Source organism: Manis javanica, chromosome X, assembly GCF_040802235.1.
Source record: "Manis javanica isolate MJ-LG chromosome X, MJ_LKY, whole genome shotgun sequence".
Taxonomy (NCBI): Eukaryota; Metazoa; Chordata; class Mammalia; order Pholidota; family Manidae; genus Manis; species Manis javanica.
Window position 1 is genome coordinate 141,342,503 of NC_133174.1, and position 27,997 is coordinate 141,370,499.

At 35.5% G+C, this 27,997-nt stretch overlaps 1 protein-coding gene across 3 annotated transcripts in view; it reads right to left on the reverse strand.

The window, feature by feature from the left end:
* TMLHE (trimethyllysine hydroxylase, epsilon) overlaps positions 1–27,997 on the reverse strand; it is a 104,339-nt gene that overhangs the window by 57,426 nt on the left and 18,916 nt on the right. For all 3 annotated transcript variants that reach the window (XR_012127477.1, XM_073227856.1, XM_073227857.1), the window contains exons 4-6: positions 16,035–16,211; positions 2,444–2,723; positions 798–917 (exon numbers count right to left, since the gene is read on the reverse strand). Coding sequence is in view for 2 of the 3 variants with exons in the window: in XM_073227856.1 (XP_073083957.1) it covers positions 798–917; positions 2,444–2,723; positions 16,035–16,211 (577 nt within the window). In the remaining variant the exon portion in view is untranslated. The remainder of the gene's footprint in view (positions 1–797; positions 918–2,443; positions 2,724–16,034; positions 16,212–27,997) is intronic.

Sequence of the window (27,997 nt, forward strand, 5' to 3'; positions counted from 1 at the left end):
AATCCATATGTACACTCACTTTACTAATATCTGTGTGTCTCTGGCTCGTCATCTATATGCAGAAGCAAGATCAATAATAAAACAACAAAATAACAACCACAGAAGTACCTCTAAATAAGAGGCAAATGGTAGGAAAGTTAAGTAGGTATTTATCATGTCACATAATTACCGTTTGTTTTTTGTGGTGAGAACATTTAAGATCTACTTTCTGTTAGCTATCGTGATAATCATATTGCTATATATAATGGCTGTTCACCTTGAATTTTCACAATGTTATATATGTCAATTATATCTCAGTTAAAGCTCAATAGCTTCTGATTCCATGTAAGGTTATTTTTCATTCATTCCTTCTCTCCAATTTCTTGTAAAATGGATTCAAGTTCCTTTCAATATAATACCTAAGGTAGCTGTGTTTGGAAGATTGACCCCTTTGCAATATAACAACTAAATATAAGAAAACTATATGAATTTCAAAACTAATGGTTAGACAATAGTTTTTTGGTAAGTTATTTGTAATCACTTTGAGAAAAAAAGTGTGGTTTAAACAAAATTAAGATCCATTTATATAGTAAGGTGGATTTTCAATAATTCCCCAAAATTTTATTCCTGTAAGTCTAAAGAAGGCTGGGCTATGGTGTTTCAAAATGCTCATGTTTCTAGGAAGAGAGAAATAAATACTCATACAAATCATCAGCAGCAGATATGATCTTGGTTCAAATAGAATGGAAAATGACTGAAGAAACTATTCAAGACCAACACAAGTAAAGACCCACTATGGATAATTCTAATCCACTTACCCACAGGGCTCTTGAAAATAGGTAGTATCAGTGTGCCGATCCAGAGCCATCTTGGTGTATGCAGTGTCACCCCTGGAGAAGTATGAAGTGAAATACCACATCCTTCCATAGATAGTTTCTCTGTCAAATGAAATACAGGAAGATCTTTTAGCTGTTTGAATTTTTCATTCTTATCTTTTAAAACTTTCTAGTCATTTCTTTACTTATTCACAAATAACAATAGATTTTTTTTTGGCTCCAGATCTATAAGGTGATGATGGCAGCTGAACATTCCACCAGTCTTAACAATTCTGTTACTTATTAATATTCTATGAAGTCATGGGGAAACCTGTGGAAGTATAATGTAGTCTGAAACATTAGGGAATCATCCCACTCTGTTCATGTGCCTACTTTTAATAGTTTTCATATTCAAGGTTCTTTCCTGTGCTCACCTTCCTTGCATAGAAAAAGATGTTTTTATGCAGCTATTTTTAGAATTAATTAATGTAAATTCTCATCTATCTTTTGGACATGGAGAAATAAGAAAAAAAGAAAATGATACTTATGTTACCAAGTATTTAGTGAGATGCTGTATCACTGTTGGTGTATCACTGTTGTTGTATCTCTTCTTGAGATATACATCACAGGTTCTGATTTTATAGTTATTTTCCCGGTGGGGTAGGATCTGACTAAAGGTCACTTTAATTCCTTAGCTTTCAGTTCATGTTATTCTCTGAACCCTCAAAGTCTATACAGGAAGTGTTCTTCCACTGGAACTATCATCTCTAAAGCATTCTCAGGTTATTTATTGCTTCTTTTACTTGAAAGTTCTCAAATTGCCTTTTAGACTGAATGGTTGACAAATGTTGACTATACTCTATTGGGATAGGGCAAATGACCTAGCATACTATCTACTACACAATGAAGTATATCTGGCTGTTAAGTAAAAGGAAAGTAATAATTATAATAAAGTAAGTTCATTTAATACTACAGAAGATCCATCTATATACTAACTAGAAATTCAGACTGGCAAGTGGCAAGAACGCTGTATTTAGGATCAGGAAATCTGATCTCTCTGAATCCTACCGGAATCTGAATCTGAATTGCTTACTAGTAGAGCAATCCTGGGCAAGGCATTTAACATATCTGAGACTCAACTGCTTCATCAGTAGAACAGGGGATAAAACACACAGTTATCAGGATTTCTGTAATGACCAAAAGAAAATAATGGGTGTGAATATGCTGGTTAAATGCTATATGGTATAAGGCAGTATTATTAACTATCAGTCTCTGACGAAACCTTAGTAATCATAGAAAGTAAACTGTATGATAGTCTGGCACCATCTTATTCAATCCTTTTATTGATTACATGGGAAGGCAGGTTGTTGGTAGAACTCACACTACTACCTGTTCTCTTTACTCAGTTAGTGTTTTTTCTAGAATGCAGTGGTACCTCTCACTTTGAGGATCTTGAAAAATATACCAGTAACTTTGAAGTCTTCATCATAATAAACATATACGTGTCTTTAGAGATTAGAAATCCAAGCCTCAAGTACAGCACTATAAATGAGAATACCCTTATTCAGGCCACAAAATATTCTAGATTAAAAACAAGGGTATTCATATTCTGGAAATAAATTGCAGATAACAGGAAACTAATGAATTACCTGATCAAGCTGATCCTTTCTGCCAACTTCTCTGTGTGTTCTTGAGTGGGAGGAACATTTTCTACAAAGGCAATCCCATAGAGCAGAAAGTTTTGCAGAAAGTCCTTTAGTCCCTCATTGGTTTCTAAGAAGCTCTGGAAATCTACAGATGGAACTTGGGCTTGCTGGAAGATTTCAGCATTCCATAAAATTCTAGGCTGGATGATCCTTTGTTTCTGCCCTTCATAGCTGTTTTTCACCAGCCAATCCAAATCATATCTAGTCACATGACCGTCTGGCCCTTTTAAGAGAAAAATAAGAGGCATTACAAAGAGTAATTATGAATACTGCCAATAATTTACTGCTTAAGAATTTTATTTTTAGCAACCAATTACCCATTGTTTTATTGTTTATGAAGCCAAATTAAAATGAGTGCTTAGAATGTTTCTAAGACAGAAGTATTTGTGAATTGAGTACTATGATTTAATAAGTCAATGAATGAACAAATAAATCTCCCCATCAGGTAAATAAGTTTATGGAATTATAGTTACATAGTAAAGGACCTTTCAGAGCATTCACTAAATCGTTAAAGAATGATGACAAAAATCCCAGTTACTTTTTGGGCTACTCCTCTCTCTATCTCCCTGCCCCATTCTCACCTCTCTACACAAACTTTTTGAGATACAAGGGTCTAATTATTTTACTAATGGTGGAAAACGTCAGCGACTCACTCAAGATCACACAGCCAATAAGTGCCACAGTTGGAACTAGAACTCTGGCCTCTTGCTTCCAGCAGTTCCTTCCTCTTCTAAATGAATTAGGGCACTCTGGTCTAATGATATTACATAGATACATTATGCAGTGACTTCGCAAGTGACTTTTCCCACTGTGCCAAAGAAGCAAAACGCTTTAGAAAATCTTCAGGATAAGCAAAGGATACAGCAAGAGGAGAGAAAGGCTATGCTGGAATTTTATCTCTCTTTTTTTTAAACTTTCTGCCTCTGTCTCTGCTTTTTCTCTCTTTGGCTTCTCACCCTTTGATAACAAAGTATAAAGAATTTTGAGAGAAAAATGAGGAAATAGAAAAATCACCTATGCTCATCATTTTTACATGCAGATAAAACCAGATGGTATATGTGTGTGTGTATATGTATGTACATGAAAGGTTGTACTTTGTCATTTAACATTTTAATGATTTATCATTAAAAATTAAATATTCATAAAGTGTCTTGTAATTTGCAGAATATGTACTACCAAAATTTACATAGCTAGTCTCATCTTTTGGAGCATGTACTTTGATTTTTGAAAAATTTCACTTTTAATAATTATCATCCTTATCTATATTTCTGATAATTTTCTTGAAATAGAAACAGAAGGTGGAATTACTAAAGCCAAAGTCTTTTTTTTACCAATTTAATTTTTTGATAGAAATATCATTGATATACAATCTTATATTGGCTTCAAATATTCCATACAGTGGTCCAACAGTTACTTATACTATTAAACCTTTACTCCCCGCCCCAGTGTGCTTACTATCTGTCAACATAGGAAGACGCTACAAAATTATTGGCTATATTCTCTATGTGGTACTACTATCCCCGTGACCAACTTGTATTATGATTGGGAATTTTTGTGCCCCTTTATCTTCCTTATCCTCCACACACACACACACCTCAACCTCTCCCCCATGGTAACCACCAGTCATCACTACTCAGTGTCTGAATCTACTGCTGTTTTGCTCATTTTGTTTTGTTTTTTAGATTTCATAAATAAGTGAAATCATATGGTATTTGTCTTTCTCCGCCTGGCTTTTTTTTTTTTTTTTGCCTTACTGAAAGGTAACTTTACTTTGTATACAAAGCATTCAAGCATTAAAAAGGAGGAGAGTAAAACAAATGGGGATGGTATGAAGCATTCAAGTATAAAAAAGGGAGTAAGTACTGCTTCATATATACTTATTTCAATTTACAATTCTGGGTTTGGTCTGTTTTTTTACATTAGAAGGTAAAGCAAGGTCCACATTTTCTTGTTCACCACTAATCACTAGCATTTGACATAGTGGCTGAAATATACTAGGTATACAGTAAATATTTGTTTCATGAATAAAATATGAAAGAATGAAAAGAGATTGAATAAAGAAGATTAATAAATTCAACATAAAAGTCTCAGAAAATAAATAATGCTGTCTTATTTATGCAATGCAAATTAGGTAAAATTTTAAGTTTTTTTTTCTCTAGTACAAAAATACCCTCCTATGAACACCTAAATATCTTATCTTATCCTTATTCAGGTACTCTCATTATTTCAGTACTCTCATTTTTGCAAACACACATAAACACACATACATACACATACACATGATAATATGATATATATAAATAACCTGGAAGAGGAAGTAAATGATAGAGTAACAGCATTCACAATCTGTTGTTGACATACAATTACATGAGTGAAGCAAAACCAAGCAGACTTTTGCATAACATGGGCAAGAGCAAACACAGCTGGATAACCGGTACTGGATGGCAGATGATTCACTGTAGATTCATGCAAGCTATTGCACATTTAACTGAACAATGTAAATTATGTGTACATACTAATGGGTTCTAAATTAGCAGTAATTCTCAAAGAGAATATCCAGGTATTATTGTGAACGACTCAATGAAGATGTTACTTCAATGTTTAGATGTAGGCAGAAAGGCAGCTAAGATGTTAGGTTGGGGTAACATCACAAAAACTCATCACATAAAACATTCTGTCAGTAAATCAACCAATGTGACAGGCTACCTCAGGAAACACATTTCCTGAGGTGATACCATGTCAAAATCATCTGAAATTTCCACTTAAAATAATGTTAACGTATTTTAATTACATTCCTTTTTTTATTTTTAGGAAAATATATAGATAGAGGCTGTGCATTGTTTCATGAAACCAGGATGCAAGATGAACAGGTCCCTGATGAGCTGCTAGTGTCAGAAAAAAAACACTCAGTGTGAGATTGGGTAGATAATAAAGTGAGGAATAGTGTTCCTAATATTCAATGAGAGGAAGAAAATCAGATGGTGAGGACAGTTGTTAAGCAAGATGTGAGTTTGATGAAGTCAGTATGAAGCAAGTAAATCCACTTCTGTGTTTTTAGCTCAACATATCTTTCTTCATTTTCTTATGATTGTTTACTCATTCTGTCAATAAAGTGTGAACAAAAAATAGGCCATAAGGCTGTGTCTACATAAAGCTAAAACAACTGATGGAAAACTAAAGAGATCCCATAGCTCCTATACTTGCTTTAATTAGAGAAATTATAAAATCATACAGTAATTATCTGTAATTATCTGCTAGTGGTTCATCTCTTTTACTCCACAGTGAGTTATTCAAAAGCAAGACTCAATATTCAATAATGTATGCCTAAGCCTCCAGCTTCTGGCATTTAGTGATCAATAAATGTTAACTGGATGAATGAATTAATGAATGAGTTCACTTGCAAATGAATGAATTGGTTTGTTTGCATACCACCAAGGAAAAATTGTCACTGCTTCCTGAGGTGTGAAACTGTTTCCCCAATGTGTGAATGTAACAGCTTGGAATCAAATGACTCTGTCACAAATAGAAATATTAAATACGAAGTATTCTGGTGACCAAATAAATTACTAAGCTTCTTTACTTGCTTTTCTTTTTTTAATCAGTATGTAACTTCCTTGAGCAATTCCATCTATAACTATGAATTGCATATCTACTCATAGATGTTATATATCCTATGGATTGCATGAAGAGAACACATAGCGCCCTGCGATCACGGGTCTTAAAACAAGTTGGAAAGATTGACAAGTCATTAAAAATGTGATAACTCTTGCCAAAAGAACAATATAGGTTAATATGCTAACATATAGCAAGATTTGTCCTAGTTACAGGGTCAGGAAAGTTTTCTCTTAAACTCAGTATGGTGAAGAACTCAAAGATGGGAGAATAGGTAAGCAGGTTGACATAAGTAGATGGAATTTGAATGTCCTCATTTCCTTACGTGAGAAGACTGGAACACTTACAGAAATGGAAGTCATGTAAGGGAAAAACTTTGAAAACAAAAAGGTAAGTGGTTTTACTAAAGCGGGGCAGAGGCAGCTATCTGAACAACTCAGCCTTTTCAGCCACTTAGACCCTTTTGACCTTATCTTTAGGATGATGGGACATTAAACATTCTGATAAGGGGAGGAATATGTTCCAGTTCATGTTTATAACAAGATTATTCTGACTACCACATGAAAGATGGGCTCAGATAGGTACGATACAAATTAAGAGGCTACTGCTTCCACTTAAAACTCAAGAAAGACTTATGTACAATATGAAGGACATATTTATCACAGTGGGATATAGGATATATTGATTCCCAATATCAAGTATGTAGTAATAATTATGAAGCATTCTGGAAGACAGAATTAATATCATAGTCTTTTTGCATGATGAGATGATCAAACAGCACCTACAAATTAGCATTCTTTATGTAATTAATACAGAGTTCTATGATTTATCTCCTGATTATTGTACTGCTGCTTTATGAAGCTATCATTATACCGATTCATCTGTTGATTTAAACCACCAGTCAGTTGAGACAATCAGCTTATTGAAATTAGTGAAATTTTACTAACTGAAAATGTTATTTAATTGAATTAGTAAAAATTTTCACTGATTTGTCTGGTTGTTTTATTAACTTGGTACAAATCAATTAGCTACCTAGGCCTCTTGGGTATTTTTCTTTTATTGGTTTGTTTTGTTTCATTTTGACAAAGACTTCAAATGGTCATGCTTTGTACACTAGGTCTTCTACCACCTGGCTTTTTTCACTGGGAATAATACCCCCTAGATCTATCCATGTTGCTGCAAATGGCAGGATTTCTTTTTTTTAATGACTGAATAATAATTCATTGCATACATGTACCACCTCTTCTTTATCCATTCATCTACTGATGTACACTTTGGTTGCTTCCATATCTTGGCTATTGTAAATAATGCACCAATAAACATAGGGGTGCATATATCTTTTCAAATCAGGGATTTTTGTTTTCTTTGGGTCAATTTCTAGAAGTGGAATTTCTGGGTCAAATGCTATTTCTACTTTTAGTTTTTTGAGGAACCTCCATACTGCTTTCCGCAGCGGTTGTACCAATTTACATTCCCACCAACAGTGTAGGAGGACATCCTGTTCTCCAAATCCTCATCAGCATTTGTTGTTTCTTGTCTTTTGGACAGTGGCCATTCTACTGGAGTGAGATGGTATCTCATTGTGGTTTTGATTTGCATTTTCATGATAATTGGCAATATGAAACATCTTTTCATATGCCTGTTGGCCATCTGTATTTCTTCTTTGGATAAATGTCTGTTCAGGTCCTCCACCCATTTTTTAATTGGGTTATTTGTGTTTTTTTTGTGTGTTGAGGCATAAGACTTCTTTATATACTTTGGATGTTTTAACCTTTTATTGGATAAATCATTTATGAATACATTCTCCCATACTGTAGGTGGCCTTTTCATTCTGCTGATTGTGTCCTTTGCTGTACATAAGCTTTTTGGTTTGATGTTGTCCCACTTGTTCATTTTTTATTTTGTTTCCCTTGCCTGAAGAGATGTGTCCAGGAAAAAATTGCTCATACTTATGTTCAAGAGATCTTTGCCTATGTTTCCTTCCAAGAGTTTTATGGTTTCATGACTTATGAACCATAAAAGGACTTTGATCTATTTCAAGTTTTCTTTTGTGTATGGAGTTAGACAGTAGTTCAGTTTCATTCTCTTGCATGTAGCTGTCCAGTTTTGCCAAAACCAGCTGTTGAAGGGCTGTCATTTCCCCATTGTATGTCCATGGCTCCTTTATCATATATTAATTGACTGTATATGCTTGAGTTTATATCTAGACTCTCTATTCTGTTCCCCTGGTCTATGGGTCTATTCTTGTGCCAGTACCAAATTGTCTGGATTACTGTGGCTTTGTAGTAGAGCTTGAAGTTGGGAAGTGAGATCCCCCCTGCTTTATTCTTCCTTCTCAGGATTGCTTTGGCTATTCTGGGTCTTTTGTGGTTCTGTATGAATTTTAGAACTATTTTCTCTAGTTCATTGAAGAATGCTGTTGGTATTTTGATTGGAATTGCATTGAATCTGTACACTGCTTTGGGAAGGATGACCATTTTGATAGTATTACTTCTTCCTATCCATGAGCACGGGATAGATTTCCATTTATTTGTGTCTTTAATTTCTCTCATGAGTGTCTTCTAGTTTTCAGAGTATAGGTCTTTCACCTTCTTGGTTAGGTTTATTCCTGGGTATTTTATTCTTTTTGATGTAATTGTATATGGAATTGTTTTCCTGATTTCTCTTTCTGCTAGTTTGTTGTTAGTATATAGGACTACAACAGATTACTCTGTATTAATTTTGTATCCTGCAAGTTTACTGAATACAGTTATTAGTTCTAGTAGATTTTTGGTGGAGTCTTTAGGGTTTTTTATGTGTAATATCATGTTGTCTGCAAATAGTGACAGTTTAACTTCTTCCTTACCAATTTGGATGCCTTTTATCTCTATATTTTCGGATTGCTATGGCCAGGACATCCAGCGCTATATTGAATAAAAGTGGTGAGAGTGGGCATCCTTGTCTTGTTCCTGATCTTAGTGGAAAACCTTTTGGCTTTCTGCCATTCAGTATGATGTTAGCTGTGGGTTCATCATATATGGCCTTTATTCTGGTGAGGTATTTCCCTCTATACTGCTTTTGTTGAAGATTTTTATTATGAATGGATGTTGATTTTTGGCAAATGCTTTTACAGCATCTATTGTCTCAATAGATAGTTTGTATCCTTTTTGTTAATGTGGCATATGATATTGATTTATTTATGAATATTATACCATCCTTGCATCCCTGAAATAAATAAATACCACTTGGTTGTGAAGGATGATCCTTTTGATGTATTTTTGAATTTGGTTCACTACTATTTTGTTGAGAATTTTTGAATTTAAGTTCATCAGGGATATTGATGTATAATTTTCTTTTTTTTTGTGGTGTCTTTGTCTGGTTTTGGTATTAGAGTGAAGCCGGCCTCATAGAATGAGTTTGGAAGTGTTCCCTCCTTTTCTACTTTTTGGAAAACTTTAAAAAGGATGGGTATTAGCTCTTCTTTAAATGTTTGGTAGGCAGCTGTGAAGCCATCTAGTCCTGGACTTTTGTTTGTTGGGAGTTTTTCAATTATGGATTCAATTTCATTGTTGACAATTGGTCTGTTCAGATTTTCTGTTTCTACCTGGGTCAATCTTGAAAGGTTGTATTTTTCTAGGATTCTGTCCATTTCTTCAAGGTTGTCCAACTTATTGGCATATAATTTTTCATAGTATTCTTTAATAATTCATTGTATTTCTGTGGTATCTGTTGTGACTATTCCTTCATTTCTGCTTTTGTTTATTTGTGTACACCTTCTTTTTTTCTTGATGAGTCTGGCTAAGGGGTTGTCTATTTTGTTTATCTTCTCAAAGAACCAGATGTTGGTTTCACTGTTTCTCTATTGTTTGATTTTTCTCTATTTTATTTATTTCTGCTCTGACCTTTATTATGTCCCTCCTTCTAATAACTTTGGGCTTCATTTGTTTTTCTTCTTCTAGTTTCTTTAATTGTGAGTTCATACTGTTTATTTGGGACTGTTCTTGTTTCTTGAGGTAGGCCTGTATTGCTATGGACTTTCCTCTTGGAACTGCCTTTGCTGCCTCCCACAGATTTTGGGCTGTTGTGTGTCTATTTTCATTTGTCTCCATGTATTGCTTTATTTCTGTTTTTATTTGTTTATTGATCCTTTGATTATTTAGAAGCATGTTGGTTAGCCTCCATGTGTTTGCAGGCTTTTTTGTTTACTTTGTCTAATTTATTTCTAGTTTCATACCATTGTGGTCTGAGGAGCTGGTTGGCACAATTTCAATCTTTTTGAATTTACTGAAACTCTTTTTGTGGCTTAGTATGTGATCTATTCTGCAAAATGTTCCATGTGCACTTGAGAAGAATGTGTATCATGCTGCTTTTGGGTGTAGAGTTCTGTAGATGTCTGTTAGGTCCATCTGACCTAATGTATTGTTCAGTGCCTCTGTCCCTTACTTACTTTCTGTCTGGTTGATCAGTCTGTTGATGTGAGTGGTGTGTTGAAGTCTCCTAACATGAATGTGTTGCAATCAATTTCTTTCTTTAATTCTGTTTGCAATTGTTTTACATATGTAGGTGCTCCTATACTGGGTGCATAGATACTTATAATGGTTATATCTTCTTGTTGGACTGACCTCTTTACCATTATGTATTGCCCTTGTCTCTTGCTGCAGTTTTGAAATCTATTTTGTCTGATATAAGTGCAGCTACTCCTGCTTTTTTTCTCCCTATTATTTGCATGAAATATCTTTTTTCATCCCTTCACTTTTAGTCTGTGTGTCTTTGGGTCTGAAATTAGTCTACTGTATGCAGCAAATAGATGGGTCTTTTTTCTTTATCCATTCTGTCACTCTGTGTGTTTTTATTGGTGCATTTAGTCCATTTGTATTTAAGGTAATTATTGATAGGTATGTACTTATTACCACTTTATTAATTGTTTTTTTGGTTGTTTTTATAGCTCCTCTCTGTTTCTTTCTTCCTCTCTTAGACTGTTCTCTTGTTATTTGGTATTTATTTTAGTGTTTTAATTGGATTTCTTTTTCAAATTTTTGTGTATTATAGGCTTTAGGTTTGTTGTTACCATAAGGTTCAAGGATAGCTTCCTGACTATGCAACAGTCTATACTAAGTTGATGATTGCTGTATTTCAAACACAATATAAAAGTACTTCTCTTCTTCTTCTTCCTCCACATTTTATGTATTAGATGTCATAATCTGCACTTTTAGCATATCCCTTGACTGATTTTATGGATAGTTGGTTTTATTAATTTTGTTTTAATTTCACATTTGCTTGGCAAGTACTTAGTCTACTACATTTACTGTTGGTTTATTTTCACTGGTGAAAGCTATTTAGCCTTAGGAATATTTCCATCTACAGCAGTCCCTTTAACATGTCCTGTAATGCTGGTTTAGTGGTTATAAACTTCTTGAGCCTTCATTTTTCTGGGAAATGTTAAATCTCTGCTTCAAATCTGAATGATAATCTTGCTGGGTAGAGGATTCTTGGTTGAAGGCCCTTCTGTTCCAGTACATCAAATATTTCTTGCCACTCCCTTCTGGCCTGTAGGTTTCTGCTGAGAACTCTGATGTTAGCCTGATGGGGTTTCCCTTGTAAGTAATTTTTTTCTCTCTTTGGTTGTTTTCAATACTCTTTCCTTATCCTCAATCTTTGCATTTTAATTATTATATGTCTTGTTGTCTTCCTGGGGTTCCTTTTGTTAGGGGCTCTCTGTGCTTCCATGACCTCAATGTCTATTTCCTTCCCCAGATTGGGGAAGTTTTCAACAATTATTTCCTCAAAGAGACTTTCTATCCCTTTGTCTCCCTCTTCTCCTTCTGGTACCCCTATTATCCAAATATTGTTTTGTTTGGATTGGTCACACAGCTCTCTCATCCTTTCATTCCTAGGAATTCTTTTTTCTCTCTGTTCCTCACCTTCATTGTATGCCTGTTCTCTGATTTCCCTCTCATTGATTGTCTCCTCTACTTGCAGAAATCTCTTATTCATTCCCTCCATCGTATATTTCTTTTCAGTTGCTGTATTCTTCAGCTCTTAATGGCTCTTCTTCAGCTCTTGTATCTCTTTGTTGAAGTCCTCCCTGAGATCAATAATTTTCTGAAGATCAGTGATTATATTTATGACTGTTACCTTGAAATCTTTATCAACATTGCTGATCTATGTTTCATCTAGCCCTCTTTCTGGTGTCTTATCCTATAGTTTTGTTTGGAACATATTTTTCTGCCTCCTCATTTTGTCAGGGTTTCTGTGTTTCTTCCTTTGTATTAGATGGATCTGTTGTTTCCTGGTCTAGAGAGTAGTGACTTTATGAATAAGGTGTTCTATGGTGCCCAGAAGCTCAAGACTGTTTGCTCTCCAGTGCCTGGTTCTCCTTTGCTGTGGAGCTAATTAGCTGGTGGCTAATGGGCAGGGCCACCCTTCTGTCTGCTGGAAGTAGTCTGTCTTCTGCAGTTGTCAGTTTGTCTCAGCTGGCCCTTTGTGTTCAGAGCAGTGGTTTCTGCTGAGATAATTGTGGGCAGGGCTACCCTCTGCTGGCCCTGTGTGATGGCAGGGCTGGAGGGTTAGTGGGGTTAGGTGTGGCAGTTGCACAGCTGTAGGGCAGGGCAGGGTGCTGCAGCAGTGAGTCATTTGGGTTCCCCCAGGCTGTGCCCAAGCACACAGCACTGGGCTTGGCCATTTGCAGGGAGAAAGGAACTCCCAGAGCTGGCTGCTGCAGGCGCCTCCCAAGTTGGGCTGAAGTGGAGCTGAGAGAGTCTCCTTCTGTATGCCAGGCAGAAAAGTCTGATGCTGCTTCTGGGCTGAGTGGGTTGGCTGGCAGTGTGTGCAGGAAGGAGCTGTGGGGCTGTATTGCCAGTGAAGGGGATGGAGTGTCTGGTGCTCCTGAGAGTTTCCAACCTGTTGGGCCAAGGGAGGGTTGGGGAGGTATCGTCTACCTGCCCTTTCTTCTGAGAGCTTTGTCCAACCCTTGCCCCTCTGGTACCCATCCCACTACTGGCAAATCTTTCAAACTGCTGCCTCTGCTTTGGGTCTCAACAAACCAGTACAGCATGCCTATCTTCCACAAGTGGCTGAAGTCTCAACCTTCCAGAGTGTTCCAACTCTCCCTGGTGTCTAGCCCTGCTAATCACCGAAGCCTAAGGCAATGTTGGCTCATGCTCCCAGAGCAGATCTCCAGGGCCAGGTGTGCAGAGTTCCTGAGTACCTATCCTCTCCCTTCCATCTGTGGGCAAGGACTTGGAGGGGCTTGGATCCTGCTTGATCACAGCTCTGCCACTTTACCCTTTTCTGTGTTGTCTTCTCTTTACCAGGTGTAGATGGTCTGTTCTGCAGTCTTCAGGTCATTTTCAGGGTTAGTTGTATTTGCTGCAGTTGCTTCCTTGGTGTGTTTGTGGGAAGAGGTTTCCACCTGGCCTTCCTAGTCTGCCATCTTTTTTCTCTCCAAAAAATGTCTTGATTAACATAACCAAATTACCTTATAGAAAGTCTACCAATTTTCATTCCCTCCAACAACATATGCATGTCCATCAAAACTGAGTATTCTTATTTTAAAATATACTCTTCTAATTTAATAAGTAAAATATATTTAATAAGTAAATTTTAATTTATTATCTTAATAATAAAGCTAGTACAAACATTTTTTAGACATCTATTTTTTTTTAATGCACAGGTTACCAAACTATAGCCCATAGGCCAAACCTGTGTGGGACTTGTTTTTGTAATACCTGCTTTGGTATTATGTATACCCATTTGGTTAGATTTTGTCTATGGCTGCTTTCACCCTACTACTGAAGAACTGAATAGTTGAATGGTTGTGACAGAGACTCTATAGCCAACAAAGCCCACAAATCTTTACTATCTGGTCCGAATGTTTGCTGACTCATGCTTTAATGATCTGTCTGTTTACTTCTTCACATTTTTCTATTGAAATACTAGTGCTTTTCTTAGAAAATGACATTAGCACTAGTATTTATGTTTTTTAGTCTTTGTCCTATATTTTGAAAGTATTCTGTGAAGGCAATTATTTTTTGATAGAAATTTATTTGGCCTTTTTTTTTTAGAGAAATTGGAGTCAAATGTATTGATGCTAAATACTTTTGTTGCAAATAATTTTTCTTTTGAAATAATTATAGATTCACAGGAAGTTGCAGAGAAATGCATATTGCACTGTGGTGGTGCAAGATGCTAACTTTGGGAAAGGCTCAGGGAAAGGTGCAAGCACAACCACAATACAATGTCAGAAACAAGAAAGTGGCATTGGCAAAATCCATAGAGCTTATTCAGATTTCACTAGTTATACATATACTCATTTGTGTGTGTGTAGCTCTATGCAGTGTTATTACATGTGCACCTTTGTGTAACCACTAGTACAGTCAATATACTCAATTGTGCTATCAGCACAAGATTCCCTCATATTACCTCTTTATAGCCACACCCACTCCTCCTCTTATCTATAACTCTTGGCAACTTCTAATCTCTTCTCTATTTTTATAACCATGTTATTTTATGAATGTTACATAAATGGAATCATGCAGATTTACTTTTTTCCTTCAGCATAATTCCTTTGAGGTTTTACCAAATTGTGTGTGTCAATAGTTCATTCTTTTTTATTGCTGAGTAGTGTTCCATTATATGGATAGTTTGTTTAACCATTTACCCTTTTAAGGTCATTTGGGTAATTTCCAGGTCTTGGCTGGAAATAAGGCTACTGTGAACATATATGTATAGGTTCTTATGTGAATATAAGTCTTCATTGCTCTGGGATAAATGCCCAGAAATGCAATTGCTGGGTTGTATAGTTTTTTCAGAAACTGACAATCTGTTTTCCAGAGTTGCTGTACCATTCTACATTCCCACCAGCAATGCACAATTGGTAGAACTACTCTACCTTTTATAGCATTTCATGTTGTCATTATTTGTTATTTTAGTCATTCTGCTAGGTATACAGTGAAATTTCATTGTGATATTAACCTTCATTTCTCTAATGGCTAATGATACTAAGTATATTTACATGTGTTTATTTTCCATTTGCATATCCTATTCAGCGAAATGTCTGTGTGTGTCTTTTATTGATTTTCTGATTGGATTGTTTGTTGTTCTATGTTGAGTTTTGAGAGTCCAGTCCTAGTCCAAGTCAGGATTTAGTTCTAGGTCCAGAAGATGTTTTCCTATGCTCTTTCCTGATGGATGTGTTAACTGAGCTTATTTTGGTAACAATTTCACAATGTATACAGATATCAAGTAATCACACTGTATACCTTAAACTTACACAATGTTATATGTGAAATACATCTCCATAAAGCTGAAAAAATAATTTAAAAAAGTATGATGTTAGCTGTGGATTACTGTTTGAAGAGGTCACCAAAAAGATGACCTGTGAGCTGAGCCTCAGCACTCAGAGGCTCCTCCCCAACTTCACATATCCTTGGAACATGGGTTCTGCCCGCCCTCCCCACTCCCAGAGGCTGACCAAAGGAAACAGCCTTGAGATAGTGATGTAAAATTAAGACCATTTGTGAAATATACATGACTAAATCGAGCTAAGGCTTCTGTATAAACTTTTAAGGTTTGGCTGGTGGTTGTGGAGATCTGTTGCTCTTATGGCCATCCAAGACAAGCCATGTAAGTTCCCTTGTTTATTAAACATGCCACCTACCAATCTGGAGTGGCTCGCCTCTTTCTTTGGTCTCTCCCCAACCTCTGAGTGTCAGTGCAGGTTTCAGATCATACCTGGGAAGCTCTTGAGGAGCCTGTAAACCAATAACTACAGCAATTTTATTTAAAGAGAAAAATAAAAGGCTCAAAAAATACATGCTTCTAAACAGAGGAAAAAGGAGAAGTAACTAAAGAATATCCTATTTTGGAAAGGGGCAAACCATTCTTTTGCAAATTGTTCTTTAGAAGAGTGCCCCAAAGAAGACCAAATCTCCTGTCCACTCACAAGTGAAAAAGAGTGTGGTCTCATCCAGACGAATGGTCCTTGGCTTGATACACAAATCCACACTGGCAGTGTCCAGGCTGCGCTGGTGAGTCTTAGAGTTGTAGCAAGATGCTGAGCGGCAGTGGTCTCGAAGCCAAACATAATCAAAGCGCATCATGGTGTTAGCATACTGCAATTCTAGGGAAAAGATCAATTACTTTTTAGTATTTAGTATATTATTTCTTTTATAATAAATATAATATATAATATATGATATATTTATTTAGGAAAACTTAAAAAAAACATTAGCCAGAAAACTTTCTTCAAAAAGTCTTCCACCAAGAAACAAGGAGACACTAGATATAACACTTCAATGACTAAAAGTGTGATGTTGGCATAGGAATAGGCAGATAAAACAATAAAAGTATAAAAAGCCCAAAAATATACCTGAATGCATATAGTAATATGGTATGTAATAAACTGGCAGCTATAATCACTGGGGAAAATATGAATTTTTAAAATAAACGGTGTTGGGACTAGATAGCCATTTGGAAAAAGATAAAATTGGGTTCATACCTCATATTGTCACCAGGTCTCCAACATAAACTCAAAGTAGATCAGAGTTCTAAATCTGGAAAATGAAACCATTCAAGTATATAAAAAGGAAACATAGGTGGATAGAGGATATAAAAAAGTTCCTTGTACTATTCTTGAAACTTCTATTAGTTTGAAGTTATAACAAAATAAGAAGCTACCAAAAGATCAAACACTTTCCTATACACTAGGTTACTCATTTAGAAAAAGTAAATAAAAATGAGATCAAATTTATAGAGGAACGAAAGCTATAATGTGTCTGGGTATAAACAAAAATGTGGAAGACTATTACAGAGAAATCTATAAAACTATCCTGAAGGACTTGAAGGAAACCTGAATGAAAAAATATGCTCACAGATGGACAGATTCAATAATGAATGAAAAGATAAAAATTCTCCCACAGATCAATACACAAAATTTCATGTACTTCCAATCCAAATCCCAGTAGAAATTTTCATGAACTGGGCAGGTAATTCCAAAATTCATATTTAGAATTAGTAGAGTTACAGTTTTTAAAAAGAAGAAAGGCATCTGGGAGGGAACTGTTTTACCAGATATAAAAACAAAACTATAGTGACTTAAAAAGTATGGTATTCATTCTGAGTAGATGAACAGATCAAGCGAATCATATGAACAAATCAAGGGATTCACACCATTCAAAACAGTAAATTACTGATAGATTAAAATATAAAACAGACTATATGTTGATGTTGAAGTAGGAAACGCTGTTGTAATATAACACAAAAAGCATAAAAGATAAATTTGTCTAAATGAAAATAAAAACATTGTTCTGCAAATACAAGAAACAGTTAAAAAACAGTTTTAACATAAAAAGATTAATACCAAGCACACAGAAAATAAATCCCTGTGATCATTAAGATAAAAACTCAACAGAAAAATGAGTGAAGATATCCAGAAATGATCAGTAAACACATGAACCCTCCCACCCTACCAACCTTACTATTAATCAGAGAAATGTATATTAAGATACCATTCTTAATCCATCAGAATGAAATTTTTAAAGTTTGATTAAAGCAAGTGTTTCACAAGATGTGGGTAAATGCATACTCTCAAACATTGGTAGTGGGAATGAATATAAAAAATTTGTGAAGCCACACTGGATGGCAGTGAGGAAGTTTTTTTAAACGTGTATTTATTACTTGACCTAGAAATTCATCTCTCAGTATTTACTTTATAGAAACTGTCACACATGTGGAGGTGCACATAAATATATTCATAATAGTGTTGTATATAATAGAAAAAGGTTAGAAAATAAGACTAAATGTCTATCAGTGGGGGAAGTAGAGAAATAGCTGAATAAACTGTGGTATATCTACATGATAAGATACTAAGGAATAGTTTTAAAAAAATGCAACATACCTGTACTCTTCACATTGACTTTGCCTGTTATTATTCTCACTTTAAAGTCAAGGAAACTAAAGCTTAGAGATGTTAAATAACTTTGCAAGATCATATAATCATGAGGTGATGGAGCTAGGACATGAACTCAAGTTGTCCAACCCCAAAGCCCACTACACTGTTGTCTCTCAAAGTGCAGCCTTGGGAATTTCTGAAGGTGAGAATTCTAGAAAGGCAGAATAAAGAGTTTGGCAAATCCTCTCCCTCAATAACAATGATAAAACTGAATAAAATTATCAAAAACAATCATTTTAGGACTCTGGAAATTGATCAAAGGCATACAACAAATTAAGAAGCATTTGTTCAAGAAAAATTGCTGAACGTTGGGAAAGAACAGTGGGGATATGTGTGTTTTAGCTTGGGGTGCTCATGCTTCCTACCTCCCCCCATCTCCTGCACCAGCCCTATCAATAGTAGTTCTATCAAGAAAAGCATCAGCTTTGCTGCTGAAGGGGACTAAGTCAATTTGCATCACAGTGCAAAAAACTCCATGTCTCTGGGCATTGAAAACAATCAGGGAAGGCATACGAGTTGGGGTAAAGCAACAGACTAGACCAGCCAGAAATCTAACAGACCAGACCTTGGTGTTTGGTAAGGCTGTGCACACACGCAGAGCTGTGTGTATACTCAGGACTGGAAAAGGCACTAGTTATCTCCATGTTCTGGAAGAATGTGGGGTCTTGTGGAGGCACAAAGAAGACGTATGAATAATGGCACAAAGTAAAAACCTGGGCAGACTTATAAACAGCTTAAAATCAAATGTGTCCACCAATCCAAACATAGATCCATTGGCAAAGTGTGGAAGCCTTACTGGCTTGTGGTTTTTAAGCATAACCTCTGACCAACTGTTGGCTGGCCACTAAGCTAATCCAAGGTTTCTCAACCTTGGCACTATGGACAATTAGGGTGAGATAAATTTTTTGTTGCAAGTCATGTGCATTTTATGGTGCTTAGGAGCATCCCTACTTGACACACACATGATGCCAGAAGCATCCTCCTCCAGACATTGCCAAATGTCGCCTGGGGGGCAAAATTTCCCCCAGTTGAAAACCACTGAGCCATGCTGATTCCAATGTGATACTTAGGAATCCACAGTTAAAAACAAAAAGTAAAAATAGAACCTTAGCAGCAACATCAGTGGCTACATATTGAAGGGGAGACAGATTTCCACAAACTTACTCCAGGAGTCAGTAACTGAATAAAATTATCAACTGAATGATAAAACTGAATAAAATTATCAAAAACAATCATTTTAGGACTCTGGAAATTGATCAAAGGCATACAACAAATTAAGAAGCATTTGTTCAAGAAAAATTGCTGAACTTTGGGAAAGAACAGTGGGGATATATATACAGCAACAATCTCCCTGGGGAAGTCAGATATCAATTTCCAAACTATCTAAAATGCCCAGGTTTTCAACGAAAAAATCATGAGACATGTATAGAAACAGGAAAGTGTTTCCCATCCTTGGGTTTATAGGAGAGGAGCAGAGTGGACCAGCATCGCATCATCTCCATGTACCTGTATAATCTAGTTATGAGTTAGCAGTTGGTTTACATGGAGTCATTTTGTATGACATTCATGCTTTATAAAAGCATCTGTGCTTTCAAGGCATATATATACCAATTGAATGCTTAAAAATACAGATTTCTGAAGTTAGTTGGAAGTCTCGGATATAACAACTGCTGATACTGTGGAATTGGGCTATTTATTTGGTGGTCACCTAAAGTTGGAGTTCGTGACCTAGGATCAGTTGTGTGTGTGTGTGTGAGTGTGAGTAACCCTGCATTTTTCAACACAGAGGATCCATAGTTTTCAACAGAATTTCTTTGGGATCCATAACCTAAAAATATTGAGAATCATGACCTTGAAGTGATAAAAATGATTAAGTACCACCAATGCTCATTCAGATTGCTCTCTCCCTCTGCCATATTTTTTTGGCAAAGCCTCAACCCTCACAAACTCAAGTCTCCACCTCCTCTGTCCCTGCAGCCAAGTAGATGAACATTGCCAGAGAAAATTTTTCAAACTGCATTAGCTACTTTCATTTTAAAATCATCAAAAATCTCAAATGAGTATTCAACACTGCCAAACAATTCTTGCATAATTTCTTAGTAAAATCACTCTCTCCAAGAATATTTCACACTGTCACCTTGTGTCCTCAAACTGCCAACACCTCTGCCTTCCCACTCCCAACTGATGACAGTTTATTCCTTCAAAGAGAATATGGAAGCAATTAGAAGAGAAATCTCCATAAGTTCATGCTCCACATCCACCCACTTACCCACATCTGTACCCATATGTTCTACCTTCTTTCCTGTTACTATGGTTGAAATATCTGTGCTCTTAACAAAGGCCAACACTTCCATTAATGAATTAGATCCTCTTTTCTCCTAGCCAGGTACTACATTTCTGAAATTGCTCCATCCCCCTCTTTTGCAACATCAAATTTTCCCTCCTTATTCCATCATTCTTATCAGTGAACATGTTGTAACATCTCCCATCTTAAAACAGTATTGCCCTTCACTCTATGTACCCCTCTCATTACCACCCCATCTCATTTATATTACTCTTTATTGTGAAACTTACAGCTTGAAGTTTCCATTATCTTCTCCAATTCCCTGTCTTAATAAACTTGTTTAAATTTTTAGAATGGCTTTAGATCTACAGAAGAGTTGCAAATACAATGAGTTCCCATATGGCCCTCATCCAGTTTCCCCTATTAATATCTTACATTATAATTTACATTAGTCACAACTAACAAATATTGATGCATTATTTATTGATCAAATCCCATACTTTTATTTGAATTTTATTAATTTTCCATAATGCCCTTTTTCTGTTCCAGGATCCCATCCAGGACCCACATTACTTTCAGTCCCAGGATCCTCTGGGCTGTGACTTTCCTTGTTTTTGATGACCTTGACTGTTTTGAGAGGTACTGGCCAGGCATTTTTGTTAGAATGTTCCCCAATTTGGGTTTGTCTGATGCTTTCCTCAGAACTACGGAGTTAAGACCCACCTCTATAGTGGGGGTTGGGGGGATATCACATAAAGTATTTGGAATTTGGAAGATTTGTCTCATTCTCTCCATTTATTCATTTGTTAAATCATTTATTTATATCAGCATGGACTCATGGATATTTATTTTGTACTTTAGGTTATAAGCCGATACTATGTTATTCAGTTTCTTGCTCAAATTGTTCCAGCTTTGGCCACTGGAAACTCTTTAACATTGTCTCATCCTTTTTTGGGGAGGGGGATATGGGGGACTTCCTTACTTTCTAGCACTTCAAGATTCTCCTGGCTCATCTAGTATTTTCCCTGACCCAGCCCTAGAATCATCCATTTCTCTCAGGAGTCCTTGGTTCCTTTGATTGCAGAGTAGTTTCAGAAACCAAGATCTGGTCACTGAGTATGCTCATTGCTACTGGGTGTCATTGCTTCTAGGCCTTCTCAGTGGACAGGGCTAGGAAATATGCTAATCCATGTGTAAAACATTTATATAATTATTTCCCCATGTATCCATCTGTATCTGTATTAAGCTAAACATGAGTTCATAATGATGTCTCCAACTGTAATCCAGTACCACATGATTCATTCTAGCATTCCCTCTATGCTTATTTGTTACCCTAGCTCCCACCATCTGCTATGCTCTTATATATTCACTCCCAGTACACATATATAGCAGTTCCAGAATTGTAAATCTGTACCCATGTAACAAACAACTTTACCAATTAGAGTGTAGTGTTTATATAGTTCCTTGTTTATAGCCTTAAGGTTTCCAGTCAAAACATTCTTTCCAATGTTATTTATGCCACCACCTTCACCATTCCCTTCAATGGATTATGTTACATGTTTGTACTAGTCAGATTTGTCACAGGCTGAATTTCATCCTAGTAACTTACTTTCTGGTTGAATTTTTTAAAATGTGTATACATGTTCACTTTTTGCTGTAAGGTTCTATGGAGTTTTTTTCAAATGAAGAGCCATTGCCACTACATTTAAGATTCATGTGTTGTCTGAATTAATAGATCCCTTTTTATTGCTGAATAATATTCCATTGTATGGATGTACTACAGTTTATATATTAATTAACCTTATCAAAGGATATCTTTGTCACTTTCCATTTTTGATGATTAGAAATAAAGCTGTGTTTCATGTGTGGGTTTTTGCTGTGGACAGAGTTACAAATCAGTTGGGTAAATACCTAGGAGGGCAATGGCTGACAAGTCCATGTCTAACTTTATAAGAAACTGCCAAAATGTCTTCGAGCGGCTGTGCCATTTTTTGCATTATCGCCAGCAATGAATAGCAGTTTCTGCTGCTCTGCATCCTTGCTAGCATTTAGTATTGTCAGCTTTTTTGGATTTTAGTCATTCTGATAGATGTGTGTGTAATGGTACCTCATTGTGGCTTTAATTTGCATTTGCTTAATGAAAATGATGTTGAGCATCTTTCCATATGTTTATTTGCCATACTTATATCTTCTTTGGTGAACTGTCTCTTCAGATTTTTCCACGCTTTCAAAAATTGGGTTGTTTCCTTTTTGTTAAATTTTAAGAGGTCTTTATATATTTTTCATACAACTGTTTTCTCAGATATGTGGTTTGCAAGTAGATTTTCCAACTCCATGCCTCTTCATTTTATTCTTTCAACAATGTATGTCACAGAGAAAAAACTTTGAATTTTGATACCATTCTATTTATCATTTTTTCCTTTATGGATTTTGCTTTTGAAGTTGTATCTAAGAACTTTTTGCTTAACCTAAGGTAAACAATTTCTCCTGTTTGCATTTTATATTTAGGCCTATGATCACCTTTGAGTTAATTTTTTTTACTTTGCTTTTTAATTGAAGTTTAGTTGATATATAATTTTATATTAGTTTCAAGTATACAATGCAGTTGTTCACATTACTCACGTTATTAAATCCTCACCCCAACTAGTGCAGTTACTATCTGTTAACAACATAGGAAGATGTCACAGAATCATTGACTATATTCTCTGTGCTCTACTTCCATCCTTGTGACCAGCCTGTATTATGATTGAGATTTTGTGCCTTTTTATACCTCTTACATACCCCAAACCCTCCCCCATGGTAACCTCCAGTCACTTCTCAGTGTCTCTGAGTCTACTGCTATTTTGTTCATTTTGTTTTTAGATTCCACAAATAAGTGAAATCATATGGTATTTGTCTTTCTCCACCTGGCTTATTTCAGTGAGCAGAATACCCTCTGGTCCATCCATGTTGTTCCAATTATCGGGATTTCTTTCTTCTTTATGGTTGAGTAATATCCCATTGTGTATATGTACCACATCTTCTTTATCCATTCAGCTATTGATGGATGCTTTGGTTGCTTCTATAGCTTGGCTATTGTAAATAATGCAGCAATAAATGTAGGGGTGCAAATATCTTTTCAAATCAGGGATTTTTGTTTTCTTTGGTAAATTCCTAGAAGTAGAATTATTGGGTCATATGGCATTTCTATTTTTAGTTTTTTGAGGAACCTCCATACTGCTTTCCAAGGTGGCTGCACCAACTGTGAGTTAATTTTTACACAAAATATGAAGAAGGCATCAAGGTTTTGTTTTGTTTTGTTGTATATTGGATATCTAATTGTTCTAGCACCAGTTATTGGAAAAAAAATGATCCTTTCTGGATTGAATTGACCTTTTACTTCTGTCAAAAATCAGCTGACTATATTTTTATGAGTCTATTTCTAGGCTCTTTATTTTGTTCCACTGATCTATATGCCACTGATCTTTTCCCTACACCACATTGTCTTGATTACTGTAGCTTTACAGTAAGTCCTGAAATTAGGTGATTTGAGTCCTTTGACTATGGTTTTTTTCTTTACAAAATCGTATTAGCTATTCCAGTATGTTTGCCTGTCTACATTCACTTCATAATCAGTTTGTTGATATCTACAAAAAAAGCTTTTTAGTATTTTGAGTGTGATTTCATTGAATCTAGAGATCATATTGAGAATTCACACCTTAACAATACTGAGTCTTCTAATCTATGATCATGGAATTTCTTCCCAATTATTTAGTTGTTTCATGTCTTTTATCATACAGATTATGCATATATATATATGTAAGTACTTAACCTAAGTACTTAGTTTTTGGTTTTATTGTAAATGGCATTGTTTTCTTAATTTCAAATCCCAACGGTCAGTTGCTGTTATATAGGAAAGAATTATATTTTTGTATACTGGCCCTGTATTATACAACCTCATTAAACCTGTTTGTTTTTTTATAGAATCTTTGGGGATTTCTATATAGAAAATATCATTTGTGAAAAAGAGTTTAATTTCCTCCTTTCCAATCTGCATGTCTTTTATTAATTTTTCTTGCTTTCTTGTACTAGTTAGGATTTCCAGAACAATGTTGAATAAGAGTGGTGAGAAAAGGAGATCCTTGTCTTGTTTCTTATCTTCAGAGAGAAGCATTCAGTTTCTTGACATGTATACCTTTTATTGGGTTAAGTAAGTCCTTCCTATTTCTAATTCTTTGAGATTTTTAAAAATAATAAATGGGTATTGAATTCTGGTAAATTTTTCTGAACCTAATGAGATGATAATATGGTGTTTCTTAAGTCTGTTCATATAGTGAATTATATAGATTGGGTTTTTATTATTGACAGAGCTTTGTATACCTGAGATGAACCCTACCTGGTTTTGATGTATTTATTCTTTTTATATATCATTGGATTCAATTTGTTAATATTCTGGCAAGGATTTTCAAGTCTATGTTCATGTAATAGTCATCTGTAATTTTCTTTCTTTTACTGTCTTTGTCTAGATTTGGTATTAGGGTAATGATGACCTCATAAAATAAGTTGGGAAGTGTTCCTGTTCTATTTTCTGGAAGAGAATGTGTAGAATTGGTAATACTTCTTTCTTATATGTTTGGTAGAATTCATGAATAAAACTATCTTGGCCAGGTGTTTTCTTTTTTCAAAAAATTTTTAGTATTAGTTCTACCTCTTTAACAGATATGGTGCTTTTCAAGTTATTAATTTTTTTCTTGAGTAAGTTTTGATAGTTTGTATTTGTCTTAGTGTGCTCCAGCTGCCATAACAGAATACCATGGACTGGATGGCTTAAACAATGGACATTTATTTTCTCACAGTTCTGAGGGTAGAAGTCTAAGATCGAAGTGCCAGTCAATTGAGTTCCTGGTGAGAGCTCTCCTCCTGATTTGTAGATGGCTGCCTTAATATCTATGAGAGAGGGTTGGTGAGAGAAGGGATGACAGAAAGAGACCACTGGTGTCTCTTCCTCTTTTTTTGATTATGGTATCATTAATATACAATCACATGAACAACACTGTGGTTACTAGACTCCTCTCATTATCAAGACCCCCCCACATCCCCATTACAGTCACTGCCCATCAGTGTAGTAAGATGTTATAGAAGCATTACTTGTCTTCTCTGTGCTATCCTGCCTTTCCCGTGTCCCCCCCTCCTACATTATGTGTGCTCATCGTCATGCCCCATTTTCCCCCTTATCCCTCTTTCCCACCCCTCCTCCCCAGTCCCTTTCCCTTTGGTACCTGTTAGTCCATTCTTGGGTTCTGTGCTTCTGCTGCTGTTTTGTTCCTTCAGTTTTTCCTTTGTTCTTATTACTCCACACAGGAGTGAAATCATTTGGTATTTGTCTTTCTCTGCCTGGCTTATTTCACTGAGCATAATACCCTCCAGCTCCATCCATGTTGTTGCAAATGGTGGGATTTGTTTTCTTCTTATGGCTGAATAATATTCCATTGTGTATATGTACCACCTCTCCTTTATCCATTCATCTATGGATGGACACTTAGGCTACTTCCATTTCTTGGCTATTGTAAATAGTGCTGCGATAAACATAGGGGTGCATATGTCTTTTTGAAACTGGGCTCCTGCATTCTTAGAGTAAATTCCTAGGAGTGGAATTCCTGGGTCAAATGGTATTTCTATTTTGAGTTTTTTGAGGAACCTCCATACTGCTTTCCACAATGGTTGAACTAGTTTACATTCCCACCAGCAGTGTAGGAGGCTCTTCCTCTTTTATAAGGACACCAGTTCAATCAGTTTGGGGATCCACTCTCATGATCTCATTTAACCCTAATCAGCTCTTTTAAGACCCTATCTCCCAGATAGTCATGTGGGAGGTTAAGGCTTCAACATACAAATTTTGGAGAGAACAAAATTCAGTCCATAGTAGTATGTTTCTAGGAATTGGTGCAACTTATCTAAATTATCAAATTTATGGGCATACAATTGTTTGGAGTATTACTCTTATTGTCCTTTTAGTGTCCGTAGGATCAGTGGTAAAAAATCTTGATATTGGTAATTTATTTTTTTCCTGTCTTTTCTTGGTTACTCTGGCTACAGGTATATCCATTTTTAAAGATAAGATTAACGTTTATGATTTTAGTTTTAAAAATTTTAGTTGAAGTATAGTTGACATATTGTATTAGTTTCAGGTGTAACACACAGTGATTTGACAATTAAGTACATTACAAAATGTTCACCATGATAAGTGTAGTTACCATCTGTCACCATACTGAATTACTACAATATTATTGATTATATTTCCTATTCTGTACTTTTTATCCCCATGACTTATTTATTTTATAACTGGAAGTTTGTACCACTTAATTCCATTTGCTGATATTTTCAAATAAACAGCTTTTGGTTTCATTGATTTTCTTGTTTTTCCCCTCTATTTTCAATGTCATTGATTTCTGCTCGAATTTGTATCATTTCTTTCCTTTTGCTTGTTCTAGGTTTATTTGCTCTTCTCTAATTTCCTAATTTAGTAGGTTATTGATTTTAGACCTTTCTTCATTTCTAATGTATTCATTTATTTATTGCCATACACTTCCCTCCAATCACTATTGTAGCTGCAGTTGTATATACATTTTAATTGAGTTCAAAATATTTTAAAATTTCCTTGAGATTTCTTAAGAAAAGACTTCTTAAGTACATAGCTTAATTTCCAAATGTTTGGGACTTAAAAAAAATTTTTAGTTGATTCCATTATGATCAGAGTACATACTCTATGGTTTTAGATTTTAAATATGTTGAGCTTTGTTTTATGGCCCAAAATGTGGTCTATCTTAGTGGATGCTTCATTTATACTTCATAACAATGTATAGTTCACTGTTGTTGGATAGGTTATTCTATAAATGTCATTTAGGTCAAGTTGGTTGATAGTGCTATTCAGGTTATTTATATTCTTACTGATTTCTACCTACTTAATCTATCAATTACTGAGAGAAATGTATTAAAATCTCCAACTAAAATTATGGATTTGTTTATTTCTATGTATAATTCTATCAGTTTTTGCTACAGTTTTAGGATTTGAGACAAAGGCGCAGAGTTCCCATATATCCCCTGCCACTACACCATCCCTTAACTTTTAATCTAAGTCTTAACATTTTAAACTTTCGTTCTTATAGACAACATATACTTAATCTTTTTTCTTTTCCCTTTTTTGATTGTAATTTTCTTTACTTTATAAAATTTTTTACATTGGGGCACATATGATAAAATGTACAAATCTTAGTGTATAGCTTGATGAATTTTGACATGTGTATACACTCATGTAACCATTGCCCAGATCAAGATAGCAAACGTTATCACTTATCCCCCTTCACCTATTTCACCCATTCCCTGGGTCCCTCCCATATGGCAACCACTAGTCTGTTCTCTGTGTTTATTTGTTCATGTTTTGTTTGTGACATGCCACAAATAAGTGAAATTATACAGCATTTGTCTTTTCCTGTCTGACTTATTTCACTTAACACAATACCCTCTAGGTCCATCCATGGTATCACAAATGGCAGTATTTTGACCTGTCTGTACATTCACTGATTTTTTCCTTGGATGTGTCAAGTCTGCTGATGAACCAAACAAAGTCATTATTCATTTGTTTCTGTGATTTATTTGTCAGATTGTTTTATTTCTTGTATTTTCCCTCACATTG